Consider the following 15,776-nt stretch of genomic DNA (forward strand, 5'->3'; position numbering starts at 1 on the left):
TAAAAGTAATTATATATTTTGTTATGTTAATATTTTCCATTTTCAATATTAAAATCTGTACAAAGAGTCTTCTCTCTTAGTTATGTTTGGTTTTGGGACTATTTTTTTTCTTTCTATTATTCTAGTAAGATTATTTTTGTTCATCTCATAATACTATAATAGTTTCCCAGCGAAAAATGATTTGAAAATATGTTTCCATCTTTTTCAGTGGTGATAGTTGAAATAATATTTCAATTTTTTAAATGTATTTAAATTTTTTATTTAAAGATTATCATATTAACAGTTCTCTATGTTATTTAATCATACTTTTTAATTGTCAAAATATCTAATTTAAATTCATAACTAATTGTTTAGTTTTCAATTTCTCTTTTAATGAATAAATTAAAATATTGAATTTCTTCCTAAAAAATAATTTCATAATTAATAATAATATCGAATTAATTTTTTGAAGTTGTTGGCCCTTTGAGTTAAAGTTTCCCTACTTTTTCTAATTGCTACTGATTTTCAGGTCCAATATGGTTCCAGTGAGTACAAGGTATTATCCTAAGAGAGATCTTTGGTTTTCTTTTCCATAGAATGATTGACTGTCATAGTTGATTTGAATTGAGCACTACAAGTTTCAACAATGATTGCGGTCTTGACAGATACTCCATCATATAGCTCTTTTTTCATATCTACACACTTTCGAATTGGATGTTGAATTTGCAAGAATATCCATATTACATGTATATTCATAGATTGATTATGCAAATTATTTGCGTTAACAGATAGCTAATTTTGACTAAAGGAAGTTTCTTCCTTATGATGCATTGTTATTTTTATTCAATGAATTTGTTCATTGCCAAAAAAAAAATGAATAGAATTCATAATATTATCACACTTCTATTTAAAGTACGCATAAACTCACAATTTTGCCAATACTGTATAACTTATATAAATAATCTGGTCAGGGTACGACCACCGACTCATAATTTATGACAGAAAGTTGGCATATAATTTCCATGCTGCACCCATGTTCTTGTTCAACCATTCAGAATTTAGACACCACAACCCTAACAAAAATCCGTGAAAGACCACAAATATTGAGTTCAAATCAGTATCCCTAAAGTGGAAGGGAGGGAGAGAGAGAGAGAAACAATCGCTTTTTTTTTTAATAAAAATCAAATGTGAAAGAAAACAATACTTAAGATGGGACTCAAAGATGCAACTATCTCTGACTGCACAACTAAGTTTGTAACAAGTATCCCATCTCAATCATCTGGTCCTTGAACATGCCTCTCTAATTAACAACATATTAAAAAACATCAAGAATAACTACAAAACAAGCTGTGAATCGAACCGATGAAGGAATGGGCAAACGAAGAAATTGGATGTTGGAAAATCGCCCGGTGTTCCTAAGTACCTTCCCCAAAATGAAGGCCACCATATCATAGTGCTGCCATCATAGTTGATCTAGCAGCCTCACGTTTCATCTCTGCAGCCTTACCACTGCCTCGGAAGTACATGTATACTTGCTGCACGTGGAAGAAATTATCAGAAAATTGGTCACAATAGTAGTATGACCAAGATGGTCAGCATTCAGAATACTACTACTGTACCTGAATAACCCAAATGTTGAGCAGTGATTCAAGACAGAACAGTCCAAATCCAATGAAGTAGAAAATCTGCAACAATTAAACATTCTTCGTCACTACTCGACTTCTTTCCAATATTAGGTACAATCCTAAAGCAGTTAAACCCATGTAAGCGAAGGAAACTAAAATAAATAAAGTGGTCCATATTAATACAAGTTAGTATCCTTATTTATTACTACTCTTTTAAGTGAACCCGCAGTTAATTTTCTTAACATTGAGAACTAGAAGATAGAAACTTACCCCGACCAAAGCATGATCACCTAACACATCTATTGCAGGCAGAATACCTCTGTTCATGAAACAGAAACAAAAATCAGTTCCAGATAGAGAAATATATGTGTAAGACACTAAGATGGCCATGATTGTAGAAAATATGATAACTTAATCAATAATCTTCTCTCATGAGAACAAAAAGAACACTTACGTGAGAGATTTCCCCTTAAAAATAATTGGAGGAGCAACTGCAGCAAAGATGCAAAAGCCAATATGGAGCTACAAGGAAAAACCAGGGCAGAGAAGTAAGAAATATTTATCGTCGTCCTTTTTTTATTGGATAGGAAATATAAGAATCATCTCTCTCTGATGCTTACCAGATAAAACAAGAAAAACCAACTAAACTTCAAAGCACTGTCAGTCCTGTAATAGAACGCCCATAATAATAGTTAGCAAGAAAGCTAATATGCAGTTTTTGAAAAAAAGCAATCAAGTTGACCACATAAAATATTCTATTGCTAGAACGAAGTAATGACTCAACGGAGATCATAACAAAAAATGTTTCAAACAACTAGTACATCTTCCAAACAACTAATCAAATTAAAAAAATATTATTCGACCTACGGCACAATATGACTCACGTGATTCACAAATCCAGCTTTGGAATCAATTTACAGGCCTGTCAAATGGCAAGTCCCATACACTTTACTGTTTTTCTTTTTCCTGGTCATGTATAAACAATACCATATCACAAAGTACTAAGTACCTCATTGCACGATAAAGGGGGCGATACCACAAAACATATGCTCCAGGAACCCCCGAAATGAAGTATATGATAGCCAGAAACCATATTGTTGGACCTACAAGCAAAGACAAGTTCAGACCAAATTAAGCAGAAAGTCAATGCGGTTATGATGCCAGCACTTAATTTGCGAACCAGACCTTCTCCTTTGATCCAGGCCGTAGTAACAGCAACAATATTCCACAAAAGACACACAATCAAACCTGCAGAATAAAAAAAAGTTTTTAATAGTTCAAGTCACGAAATAACGAAACACTCCAATTTATTACTACTTTCTCTATACAAACACAATACAAATGTAAAGGGTAACTATAAATGCCTAAACCAATAATCGCATGGTCACAACCATTATATTTGTGAAAATAAAATGAAAATGCTGATACTAGTCTCCCTACTTACTACAAAGTTTAATATCAGTTAGCTACTCTTACTACTAAACACTAATACAAATCAAACATAAAAAACTTGCATTTCATTAAATAAATAAATGTATGATAATAAAAAAAAATATCAAGCAAATAGCGCAATTTTAAACAGTATAAACAATGAAAACTTTCCAGACAGAAAGCATTTGAACATACCCAAAAATGTTGTAAATGCAACATATTGGATCCTTTGGAGATGAATCGGTATTTCATTTGCAATGTCATGATGGAAAATAGGGAAAAACGGTGGCCAATTTTTCTCCTCTATAACAATACCAGCTGCCAAAACAAAACAAGTGATTCATATTTATGTAAAAAATACATGGCACAGCATGGCCATGGGTTTCTTTGAAGCACATTTAAGAGAATGGTAGAACCTCGTTGAATAGCATCTTCCTTCCTTTTCAGTTCCTGTAAACCATAGCAATCAATTGTTAAGAAAAAATCACCACTAGAGCCTAAAAGCGTACGTAGGAATAATTTCTATATAAAAGCATAAGAGTATCCAAACTCAAATTTAAAATTAACATTACCTTTAAAATTAAGATTCTATACCATACACAAATAAGTAAAATAATCAAAGCAATAAAACTGTCCACACTTGTATAGAAAAGGTTGAGATAACAACTCAAAAATAAAAAACAGTAAACAAAATACAATTCAATATTTTACTAACATACAACTCAATCAACAAAATGGCTAAATGTTATTCTTAGTAAGCATTTAAGTTTAAAGCAAATCACTAGAAAAGAAAGTCTTCATATTTGCCTCAAACAACAAAAACATGAACAAGAAAATATAACATAACAAACATAAAAGCATATGCAATTTAGAAGTAAATTAAAATTTCAGAAACTAATTAATGAAATATAAGAAGCAAAAACGAATACCTGTTCTCTCTTTCTTAATTCGGCTTCTTTTGCTTGAAGTTCTTTCTCCTTTGCTTTTATATCCTAAGAATAAAACAAACCAAATTTCAGAATAAGGAAATTTTGCATAAATTAATAACCAGGGTATAAGTACATAAACTGAGGATGAGGATTAGTGCACAACGCAATCTACCTTTGCATTGTCAAGAGGAATATCGATTGTTGCACCACGATCATAAGGTTCAGGAGGTAGGGGTGAAAGCCTTGAGGTTGCTGGGGGAACACTTCCAGGATTCTAAAAATAAATCAACAAAATAGCAAATGTTTAAAAGAGGCAAGTTTAAGTACCAAAAAGGATTGAGGCATAAGCCTCAAGCTTTCCATTACGAAACACTTTAAAGTGTAAAAATAACAAGAACTAATAATGAAAAATCCATTAATCATATACCATAAACATAATATAAACATAATACTAGAAATAAGACAAGTCTCAAACAAACCACAGCTTAACATTCAAACATCTAACATCTTAAACACAATATATAAATGAAAAAGTTGTTCATTCCTTTTTCCAGTAAAAGATTTTTTTTTATCAGAACTAAAAGATGATTTGTTAGTTGAAGGAACATACTAATGGTGTAAATGAACACAAAATGAGAATGTTATTAATATTTGGTGTTTATGAACGTAAAATTCTATATTTGTTAATTAGTGCTTGTATAGCATATTATTTTCAGGTTCCTCAAGAGTCGTTGTTGTAACTTGTTTGTTATTCTGCTTTTGATTCTTATGAACAAACACAACAATCTTCAAAATCTGATTCACATGTTCTTACTACTGCTAATTTTAAAAAAATATTGAAAAGTACTTGTTTGGGTCTCATTATTATTATTATTACACAATATAATAATACCCCTCCCACAATATGGTTAGGTGCCAACAAATGTGGCACCTCACACCAGGGAAAGGTAAGCCTCTTTAGTAGACCTTAAGGCTATTTTTGACAACCTAAGTGTGAGGCAAGCCTCAAGTATGCTTTCTATGACCATACAAAAAGTCAAGGATTAGTTTGTATCAAATATTCAAATTATGCACTCCCTCATTTTTCAAATTTTAACATATGTTTATTATATTCTAAAACTTACTGTCATGTAAAAAGCACCTCCGCCATAATTTGATTGCCCCAATCCCTTCCCTCTACCTCCTTGGTCCTAATATTTAGAACATTAAACATTCCAGATCAAAACAAGTGGCACTTTGTTTGTTCATTAAGCAACAAAACTCGACCATAGCAAACAAATAAACATAATTACACACATTCTGCATATGATCCCATTGTTTGTGGCTAAATTGAATTTTCCTATATTAAGCATATGAATAATCAGAATTCAGAAAGAAAAGAAAGAATGAATTTAAGCAAACATCAACACATCTCGTGAAAGAAGAACAAAATAAAGAGTAGAACTAATCAATAAAGCACACACAATTTTCCTTCTTTAAAATATCATATTATAAGTTTCCATGAATCGAGTTAACTAGTAAAATTTCTAGCACATAACTAAAACAGGATAAGAAAGGAAAGTAGCATTCAAAAACTAATGTGTTTAGATTCGAGATTCGGTTTTTCTAAAGGTATCGTGTTGTCCCTAATCCAATTATCCAAATCGAAAACGAAGCAGAAGATCCATTTAACTAAAACCGGCGACAAAATGTTTTTAATAAAATAACAATAATAATAAACGATATCACAATCTGATGAGCTACATTATAGATTCACAGAGTTAAGATAATCTCAACAATTACAATAAATCAGCCGAAAGCCGACTCATTCACCCAACTACAAATCGAAATCGCACAAACATAAGAAGAATACACCTAATCTCGCGCGTTGAATTTCACAAACCCTCGCAATTGGCTATACACATACAGATAAAGATTGAGGATAGAACTTACCGCGAAGGGATTGACCTCTTCCTCTTCGAAAGGGTTAGAATCGTAGCGACTCATGGAACCGAACCAGCAGATCTAAACCTGTCGGAGTAAGCAAAAAGGGAGATCTGAATGACGAAGAATAGGGCTTTAACTTTTTAAATTTACCGGTGATGGAGCAAAGCTTTCAGGTTCTGGTTGCTATGGTAATTTGAAAAGAGTGAGAGAGTGTATATGAAAATGAAAGGTAATGATAACAGGTTTGTTTGGCGAGAAAATTTGACGAGAAACCAAGGGAAAGTGTTGGCGCGTGAACGATAACGAGGGAAAGGAAAGAAACTCTTCGGCTACGGTGCTTTCAAAGCACGATAACTTATGCATTTAATTAATTATTTATTTCTAAATGGTACTTTTAAAATTAAACAATATTATGGTATCGTTTGTTTGGAACGAGAAAAGGGGGTATATATAATAATTTTATTGTTGAAATTATTATAGATTGACTGTAGTAAAACCTTTTTTCACAATAAACATACAAAATTATTGTCTCCTTTACAGTAAATATTTTCTGACCAATTATTACGATTGATTTGATTTTCCTGGTCAAAACTTTTGTTTTGTAATAAAAATGTGGTTAGTTTAGTGGTAAGATTCTCTTTTCTGTAATTTGAAATTGCATCTCCAACAGTAATTATTAAACTAATTAAATATATTTCCCTAATATATATATATATAGCAGTCAAACATTCTATATATAATCCTTTAAAAATAATGAACTAAATGTTACAAATATATATGTGGGGGATATGTAACATAAAAATATATACTTCCCTAATATATATATATATATATATAGTTCTAGTGGGCAAACTCTCAATATTTATGGTTGCTGCATCGTGAGTTTGAGAGAATGTTAAAGTTATTATTTGATGATATTTTAGTCTTTTCTTAATTATTGTTATTTTATATTTTTTGACTTGGCTTATTAGTTTTGTAACCTAGAATATTTTTTTCTGTATTTTACAATACACTCTAGCCTCCCTTTCCTCTTCATCTTTTTGCTATCTCTCATTTAGGTTTTATGAATTGTGTCTTTACATAATTATCTATTTCAATTTATAAATAAGTAATGATTTGCTTATATAAATTGCTTTTTTTGAAATCGATATATTTTTACTGCATAACGTCTTCAGCAATGAAATTAATTTGATCTCAAAAATTGTATTAACCAATCTTTATTCTTTATAAATATAAATAAATGACAGATATAGTTTGCCTGGAAGTTGATTAAGTATTTAGAATGTTTTGGTGTAAATTGTGTGCACATTATCATAATAAACTTATGATGAGACAACAATCCGAATCTATTTTTATAATACAATAAATTAGTATATAGTAATGGCAAAAAAATGAGTATTGAAAAATATGGTAATGGCAACCACACTTGCTCCTAAAATGAAAATTAAACAAACAATAAATGCAGCACAGGAAAAAAAAAAATTCCCATTACGAAGAGAAGAAGAATAATTAGGGGTACCAAACAATAACCACCAAACGATTGGGTTAGCTCTAGTATGCTATAAACATGACCATTCATTGCTTAATTAATAAATAATAGAATGATACAAAATAATAATGATAATAACCACAATTGACACAAAAAAATCGGAACATGTTTCACAACCAGAGAGGTCTTCTTAAGCTGATGATGAACGATGACAAAGAACAATTTCCCCTTTGGTGAGAAGCTGTGAATGGCCAAAGTTTATCTATCTGATCTCTGTTACGATGGGAATTTTCCTGCCATTGATTTTTTCACAAACGGTGGAACATTTTTTAACATCCCCCAGTTCAGCTTTTGCTTAGCAGCTTCATCATTCACAAGATACAAGACATTATGTTCTTTTACCCCCCCGCCACTCCCAAGTCAGTCTTCGTTAGATCCACTGCCATTTCGCTCTTTTCGTATCATGTCTAAGAGGTCCTGGACAACTTCAGACATCGGCGGCCTGAATGTAGGCTCCGACTGTTAAGTGCATACACACGGTTAGGATACAGGAAATGAAACTTGATCCACTCCATTAGAGTACAAGAAAAATGTTTACCTGAACACATCGAGAGATTATGTCGGCAAAGTGTGACAAGGATTTTGCAGGGTATTTTCCATGCAGAGAAGGATCGACCATGCTTGACAATGCGTCAATGTCATGGAGCTGGGTCATTGCCCACCTGACCAAAAGTTGTTCTCCTCGATTCCGATTCCTATATGTTCAGAATTTTGTGTGATGAAATTAAGTTACACATGAAAATAAAGGAGAATGAAAGTGGTGAATGCAGGATTGTTGTATTTTCTACCTGTCATAGGACTTTCGGCCTGTTAAAAGTTCTAGCATAACCACGCCAAAACTGTAAACATCACTCTGGGAAGTATAAATTCCTGACTCAAATTCGGGAGCTCCGTAACCATATGCTGTTAGCAAATGTCCTGAGAGCTGAGAGTACAGAAAGAGCTCTCAGAATTTATTGTAGTTGAGTTGTCAAAAGGTGGGCTCAAATTACAGGCAGATGTAAGATAAAGCAAATAATTCTTCTCCGTGTGCATGAAAGTGAAAAGATTAAATATTTTTCTAATGTTTCAACAGGCTCTTTCAACCTATGTTCAGAAAATCATGCGAAGGAAAGAGAGGCAAACAAAAGTAGGGCAAGCCAACACTTCATTTTTTTTCCTACATATATAAGTTATAATTAGGAACAAGAAGCCCCTATAGAGCAATAAACAGACCTGAAAATGGGGACCAGTGAGAAAAATGAACAAATCGAAGGACCACATGAAGAGCACTTAACTTGGAAAATCTAAACCTATACGTTTGTATTGGAGTAAGCACCTTCAAGCTCATAAGAGCATTCAAAATCTGTTTTCTTATGTTCATCTCTACAGCGCTTTATGGTCAACTTTCACGAGCAACAACAATGAAGATTTCTTAAGATTATTTGTTTCTAGAAAATATGGTTTAAAAGGCTATCTCTCCTCATGTCCTCATTGTAATCATTATTTGACATAATTACTTGCTAATTATAATCAACCATCAGGGAAATCAAATAACAAAAATTTAATATAGAACAACTTGATTCTAGGAAAGATGTTTGAAAAAGCAGGGTTATGACTTACCTGGCTCACAGAACCTGATGATATTAAGGGTGCTAAACCACAATCTGATAATCGCACAGAAAGGTCATCATCAAGAAGAACATTGGCAGACTTGAAATTTCTGTGTACAACAGGTGGCTCACAGACCTCGTGCAAATACCTTCACACACAAACAAAGTTTAGTAATCTAGATGGTGCATGTCACCAAAAAATTGTCATTTAAGTAAAAAAAAATAGATTTTCTCTCCAGTGAGCACATGATTAAGCACATGATTAAAGGTATAGGGAACTCATTACAAACTGATACACTATATTATACATGCACAAAAATGCAATGATGAGTTCATTTGCTCTTTGCATTTAAGGTGAGAGACCAAAAGAGATTAAATTGCATTCAATATCACCACTTTGATCTAATGCTTAAGCAGTATGAATTCCTAAAAATTTCAGGCCGGTTGCACCCAAAGCAGCAGAAAATTTATGGATAGCAATATCACATTTTCAACTGCCTGACCTGATCCACTTAATAATAAGGAGAGGGGGTTAAGTGTGGAGAAATTCTGAGGAAGAAGTAACCATCTCATATTTGCACTAGGATAATAATAAAAATGTGGTAAATGAGCATATTCAAACATTGCCACTGAAATTGTTACTTACTCCAGGGCTCTTGCAGCGCCAAGTGCCATTCTGATGCGAGAATTCCATGAAAGTTTCCTTTTAAATTCATCATCTGAGTGCAGAGCCTCCTGCAGCGAACCATTACTGCAATATTCATAGACAAGAAGTCTTTGACCATACTCTGCACAGTAACCCATGAGCCCAACAACGTTGGCATGCCTGATTCTATCAATATTGTTCACAAGTTCGATAAATTCATCATCCTTCTGCTGACTAGAGGCTATTTTGTCCAATTTCTTGACTGCGAGTAGCTGTAAAAGCATACCAAAAGAACAATTTTAAAAACACAGCGTCACATGCACAAACAGACATGTAATCATATATAAATATATATATCATGTGGTTTGAATAATGTCTCCATATATATAGTTATTTATATAATATGTGCGTATGGGTGTAATTCATGATATCCAATACTATTAAACAAAGATTATTATTAATTAGATAAATGATATTTGTCGAACAGATTAGACTCTCTCTTTCTTCTTACGTATCTATCAAAAGCCACAACTTCTGTCATCATCTTATCTCTTGAACCATAATGCATTAAATATTGATTAATATAGTGTTTATCAATCAAGAACATTCAGGGAAAGATTCAGTAAACATAAACAAGCAGTACTATACTAAGATACTAGAAAAGTCATTGAGCACTTTTTGACATATAAAGCTGGCAAAATCAACCAAACACTATAGATGACCCCTCTTGCACCCAGTAATCTCAATGCTCTATAATTTCCCACAATGTAAGGCACAGCCATTTAAATTATAAATATGGTAGCTAGTCCTACAGAAATACATTTCCCAACTCAAAATCATTTTAATAGAATTGCTAGTATCTTTCACAAAGAATATGATTGGCACAGAATCAAACATAAAAATCATTGTATTTCAAGCTAGAAAACTGGTGAAATAAGTTAAGGTGAGAGAGGAAAAGATCAAAGCATCTGGATTTAGCACCAAAAAAAAGGGTACTAAATATATAAACAGATATTATGAAAAAAAATGATTTTTGTTTAAAGGAAAAAAAAATCAAGGAAGATTCTAGTTTACCAATCCACCAGACTAAATTTGACATAAAGCAAGCTAAATGTATGATAAGAATCACACCTTTCCATCAGGAAGCTGAGCCCTATAGACAACTCCCAGCGTGCCTGCTCCTATACGATTATCTTGAGAAAAACTGTCTGTAAATTGCTGAAGGGACGCAATACTGAAAAACTTTGCAGAAGTTAAGGAACTACTAGCTTTGGTAGCTTTGGTGGAAGGCTTTGCTATAATCACGTCAGAGGATGTGCTAGGCTCCACAATAACCTTCTCATTAAGAGGAGGGGGAGGAGGAGGAGGAGGAGGTGGGGGAGGGGGAGAAGGTGGAGGTGGAGGTGGAGGTGGAGGAGGGGGTGGAGGAGGCATCATTAAATACTCATCAAGCGAACCAAAGTCTATCTTATGATCATGTCGTTTTGGTATTGTGCCTAATCTTTGCACATTTGTGTCTTGCTCATTTTGTGGCTTCGGAATCGCTCCAGTTATTCTAGTCTCTGTTTGAATATTCTCTTTCGGGCTAGCTGCTTCTTTTGTGACTGTTCACCAAAATTTCAGCATATGAGACATTAATCAAATGACTGACATAAGAATAATGCAACAAATTACCAGCTTTTTTACTTGGTTGAAAATAAAAAATAAAGAAGATTTATTTGCCTTTTTGAATTTGATTGGTTGGTTGAGCCAGGGTCCCATTGTCTCTAGGAAGATTTTCCCTGTCACCTTGATATGCACCTATTTGATGCCGTTTGGAAACTCTATCAGGAGATCTTCTTTGTCTACTACATCTTGGAACGAAAAGGACAAGGGCTAATACTAATACTATAAATGACAACACCCCAGCAATTGATATCCAAACCACCTTTATGGTGGTTAGGGATTTCTTTGGTCCACCAGAATTTGAAGACTCAGATGTGGATGGTCCATCAGCCTGTTTTGGAGGTGTTTTCCCAATAGGGAAAAAAGGTGTCCTAGAAGAAGGCGGTCCAGAAAGTGGTGGTGAAGGTGGTGATAGAGTTGGAGACGTTGAGGGAGGTAATGCTTCAGTAGTAGAATTAAACGGATTTCCATCTTTTCTGCAATAAATATCAAAGTTAACAAAAATATGTGTAAAGAGACATAATTTAACAAGAGTCTTCTTATAGCTTTCAACATCAAGATATTACTTCCTAACATAGCATTGTATTATTTACAAGGATTTCGAGTTGAAAAAAAAAAAAAGAGATTTGCAAATATAAAAAATATATATTTCGTGCTTTGGTCGTAATAGCAGTTCTTTGGACATAAAATCCATGCAAATGTTCTACTTCTAACTCAGAATATCTTGTGTGTATATATTATATTTATCACTTTTCTTAAATTTATTGCAAAGCAATAAATTTTTAGTTTGCATATACAAAATTCAGAGGGAAAATTTTCAAAATTTACCATGATAACAGACATCCTATCAACAAGCTTAAACTCTGTTTGTACGTCTAATTGAAACTAAAAAGCTAACCTCTTCAAAAGAAAATAAAGGTATGTCATAATTTATCACTCTTACTTGAAGTTTGGGATATTGAGCAAGTTGGGTGGTATAGGTCCTGAAAAAAGGTTGTTCTCTATATTCCTGTTGAACAAGGGAACAAAGTATGAGTATAATAATAATATAATGCCAATATTTTAATTAAATACTAGATGAAATGTGAATTAGAGGAGTACAAATCTTTCAAGGGAAGATCTTGTAAGACATCCAGTGGTCCAGAAAGCTGATTGTTCTGCAAACGCCTGCCAATTGAATAGTTAGCTCTAATCTTAGTGAGTTAGTAACATAACAGTTGCTCTATCAATTACACATGAAACACTCACAGAGTTGTTAGAGATGACAGACTTTCTAAAGATGGTGGCAGCTCCCCACTCAAATTATTACTGGATAAATCCCTGCAAAATGACAAGTGGCCTTGTCAATTATAAATAGAGGAAACAGGTCCTTTGAAGATGAGAATCAAAAAGTTGAGAATGAAACCCTACAAATTTATCAACCCAGTGAGAGTTGTAAAGGAATCTGGAATTACTCCAGTTAAAAAGTTGTTGTTAAGAGACCTGAAAGCAAAACAGCTCAAGTAAGATTAGGCAAACGTTGGGGTGGCGCCTGACCAAGACGAATCAAGACATATTAAGTAAATTACATACATGGCTGCCAGCTGATTCAACGTTGATAAAGAATCCGGGATGCTTCCAATAAATTGGTTAGCCGAAAGAAAACTGCCAAGAAATGGAATCATACAAGTTGCATAAGGTGATGAGAACAAGTAGGAGAATTTTAAAACATTAGTTACTTTTAGATGATAAGATTTAGAAGTTACAGCATCACAGTCAAACATACAAGTTTTGCAACGTAGCTGGCAAATTGGACGGAATGCTACCCCCGATGTGGTTATTGCTTAAATCACTGTCACGGGAAAGATGGCACACGCATTAGTGATTAATACATGTGCTTCAAAAGAAAATTTATTAGCTAATATTTTCAAATATGCAGCACATATTTATACGAGTAATAAAAAAAAATCCAGCTAGCATCTATATGTATGATGTTTCTTTCTTTTCTCCTAATTAGGTGTTTGGTAGCAGGGAGAAGAAGAGAGGTGGAGAGATTTTTGGATAAATTTGGGGTTAAAGTGGTTGTTTAGTATACAGAAAATTTGAAGCAGAGAGATGAGATATGTATCTGAAATCCTCAACTTTAATAATAAACTTCAACAAACCCACATTGGAAAGACTCTAGGAGGGAATTGTCCACTCTTGGTAAAGTGTCATTCTACAAACAAAATTTATCCATTTCTTTTCCTACCACTTCTCCCTCATACCAAACAAGAGAGAGGATTTTGGTCTTCTCCCTTTACCTTCCTAGAAAATACACCTTTCATTCTTTCATATATTTTCTCCCTCCTACAAAGCACAAGGTAAAAGAGGGAAGAGAAAAAACAGGGAAGGTGATGCTTAGTGTCCCCGGATATCAGAGGCAAGTCACTTTCAGCTGTCCACCCCCAAACTCCTATTACCTAAACAATTCTAAACATAGTCAACTTCAAAGCCCGTTCAATGATAGTAAATACCGACATATGTCTTTTGACTTTTGCTTGGTATCTTGTAAGCTGAATCATACTGTATAATGTTACACAACTTTCCAATCAAAAAAAGAAATAGTAAACAGTGAAAACTCGTTTGCACAGAGAGGGGTGAGAGATGGTACCACTTACATTACCATGATAGAAGTGAACATTCCGAGATTACCACCTAATTCTCCTCCCAGATTAGCAGCATTAAGAACTCTATAAATCCCATACAACCGTAAGAAAATCGCACTGTCACAAGACTGAGCAGCATCAATTAATAAATAAGTTGATAACGGAGGTTACCGTACATTCTCAATATTTGAGACTCATTGCATTGTACACCTTGCCATGCTTCACCACAAGGGTCCCCTCCAGATGCAACCCACCCAGGAATAACAGGAGAACCCAGTGCGATATACAAGTTATTGATTGCAGCAACTGAACCAATATAAACAGTTTGGATGAAAAATATTGAAGACGTTAAAAAAGCAATTAAAAACTCAAGTCAGACTAGTAGAAACAGATTGAACTAAACATATAGAAAAACAAAAACCATATATCCTCGAGAAAAAAGTTTAAAGCAAGTATAGATTAATCAATTCTCTCATAATATATATGTAAAAAAAAAAAAAAGATAAAAAGGGGTAATCAATTCTCTCATAATATATATGTAAAAAAAGGGGTAATCAATTCTCTCATAATATATATGTAAAAAAAAAAAGATAAAAAGGGGTAAACCACAGTTTTCTAAATCTTCTGTTAACTAAAACTTTGAACCCCAATACCAGCCGAAAAAACAGTAACTCAGTTTAAGTGAATTTAAGAATTTTTGACGACATTATCAAAAGAACCCAAGTTAGAACACTCATTTTCTGCTTATTTGGCAAATTTTCTCGGGACTTAAACTGCAGAACAAACTAAGATACTAAAAGCATAGCCCAAAACAAAGTCTTACCATCATTAGGATCTGTGATACCAACCGACACTTGGGCCAAGCAGATCAATACTAACCCAAGTAGCAACTGTGAATGGATCTTCAAGTTCTTGCAGTTCAGGACAGATCTCCTCCTACCCATTACTCCCAAACACTTTTTCCACAACACCATTCACCCAAACATTCTTCAATCTGAAAATTGAACCTAATAAAAAAAGTCCGTGATGTACTTACAGGCAACAAACCAAAATAAACACAGACCCAATTTACAATACTAAACGAGAAACAAGATCAATTACTCCAGAAAAACCTATCTTCGTCCGTATATATTTACACTGTATGTCTATGTGTACGGTGAATAATTATACATATATAGAAATATATACAAAAATGGAAAGGGACTTACAGAGGAGGTGAGTAGTGTAAGGATTTTGGCAAATGTGGAAGGTAGATGGAGGGAATAAGAAGACCAAAAGTGAAGAGAACTTTCTGAAAAAGCTGAGAGATTTCAGTAAAAATAAATTAGAGAGAAAAGTTTTTAGCTATAGCATTAAACTTAGGAGCTAAGATTCAATGAATTCAGTAATGGAGTAGCAAGATACGTAACCATTAATATTATTATTACTTCAAAATTGTTCATAAAGTTAAGACTTGTTATTACAGCCAATTATTATAAAATAATAACTCATCCTTATTTATGAAATATTGTTTATAAATTAAAATCTGTGACTGTGAAACCCTATCCTTTTAGAAAGAGCTGGAAAAAGAAAAAAAGAAAATGCAAGAGAGGGAAAATAAAAGAAAAGAAAAGAAAAGAAAGAAAGAAAAAAAACAAAAGGCAGGCGTTTGGAGTGGGGTATTTATTTATTTCTGAATTAACTTTCTTTAAATAAATAAATTTTATTTATATGATTGTTTTCTGTTTCTATTTTGGTTTTTGTTTTTCTCTCTCTTACCACTATCTCTATCTATCTTTCTGTTTCTCTCCCCAAGAACCAAGAACTG

General features: G+C 33.3%; 2 protein-coding genes across 4 annotated transcripts; both read right to left on the reverse strand.

Moving 5' to 3' along the window:
• Positions 1-1,125: 1,125 nt before the first annotated feature.
• Positions 1,126-6,238, reverse strand: LOC133817702 (secretory carrier-associated membrane protein 1). Of its 2 annotated transcripts, XM_062250282.1 has the most exons (13): positions 5,897-6,238; positions 5,089-5,154; positions 4,137-4,238; positions 3,965-4,027; positions 3,452-3,485; positions 3,231-3,353; positions 2,790-2,852; positions 2,614-2,707; positions 2,225-2,270; positions 2,059-2,126; positions 1,875-1,923; positions 1,599-1,664; positions 1,126-1,514 (listed from the first exon to the last, which is right to left on the reverse strand). In XM_062250282.1, exons 1-13 carry the CDS (start codon positions 5,948-5,950, stop codon positions 1,428-1,430), a joined length of 915 nt encoding a protein of 304 aa, XP_062106266.1. In that variant the 5' UTR covers positions 5,951-6,238; the 3' UTR covers positions 1,126-1,427. The 2 variants fall into 2 exon arrangements, with proteins under 2 accessions (XP_062106266.1, XP_062106267.1); XM_062250283.1 differs by lacking the exon at positions 5,089-5,154 and having other exon boundaries at positions 5,897-6,237.
• A 1,112-nt stretch (positions 6,239-7,350) lies between these two features.
• Positions 7,351-15,349, reverse strand: LOC133817704 (protein STRUBBELIG-RECEPTOR FAMILY 3-like). Of its 2 annotated transcripts, none has more exons than XM_062250285.1 (17): positions 15,178-15,349; positions 14,793-14,963; positions 14,146-14,275; positions 13,982-14,053; positions 13,108-13,173; positions 12,915-12,986; positions 12,753-12,824; positions 12,591-12,662; positions 12,444-12,509; positions 12,286-12,351; positions 11,400-11,818; positions 10,809-11,281; positions 9,678-9,949; positions 9,042-9,180; positions 8,228-8,364; positions 7,978-8,134; positions 7,351-7,898 (listed from the first exon to the last, which is right to left on the reverse strand). In XM_062250285.1, exons 2-17 carry the CDS (start codon positions 14,941-14,943, stop codon positions 7,800-7,802), a joined length of 2,463 nt encoding a protein of 820 aa, XP_062106269.1. In that variant the 5' UTR covers positions 14,944-14,963; positions 15,178-15,349; the 3' UTR covers positions 7,351-7,799. The 2 variants fall into 2 exon arrangements, with proteins under 2 accessions (XP_062106269.1, XP_062106268.1); XM_062250284.1 differs by having other exon boundaries at positions 14,793-14,976.
• Positions 15,350-15,776: the final 427 nt, after the last annotated feature.

Source organism: Humulus lupulus, chromosome 2 (assembly GCF_963169125.1).
Source record: "Humulus lupulus chromosome 2, drHumLupu1.1, whole genome shotgun sequence".
Classification (NCBI taxonomy): domain Eukaryota; kingdom Viridiplantae; phylum Streptophyta; class Magnoliopsida; order Rosales; family Cannabaceae; genus Humulus; species Humulus lupulus.

Excerpts from the sequence above, each read along its gene's own strand:
- LOC133817702 (XM_062250282.1), bottom strand. The coding sequence starts at position 5,950 with ATGAGTCGCTACGATTCTAACCCTTTCGAAGAGGAAGAGGTCAATCCC. Across the intron at positions 3,486-3,964 it reads AATTAAGAAAGAGAGAACAG|GAACTGAAAAGGAAGGAAGA; the intron begins GTATTCGTTTTT and ends TATGGTTTACAG. Across the intron at positions 1,924-2,058 it reads TTTAAGGGGAAATCTCTCAC|AGGTATTCTGCCTGCAATAG; the intron begins GTAAGTGTTCTT and ends TTTCATGAACAG.
- LOC133817704 (XM_062250285.1), bottom strand. The coding sequence starts at position 14,943 with ATGGTGTTGTGGAAAAAGTGTTTGGGAGTAATGGGTAGGAGGAGATCT. Across the intron at positions 12,987-13,107 it reads CCAGCTACGTTGCAAAACTT|TTTTCTTTCGGCTAACCAAT; the intron begins GTATGTTTGACT and ends ATTTCTTGGCAG. Across the intron at positions 11,819-12,285 it reads CTCAATATCCCAAACTTCAA|AAAAGATGGAAATCCGTTTA; the intron begins GTAAGAGTGATA and ends TATTTATTGCAG.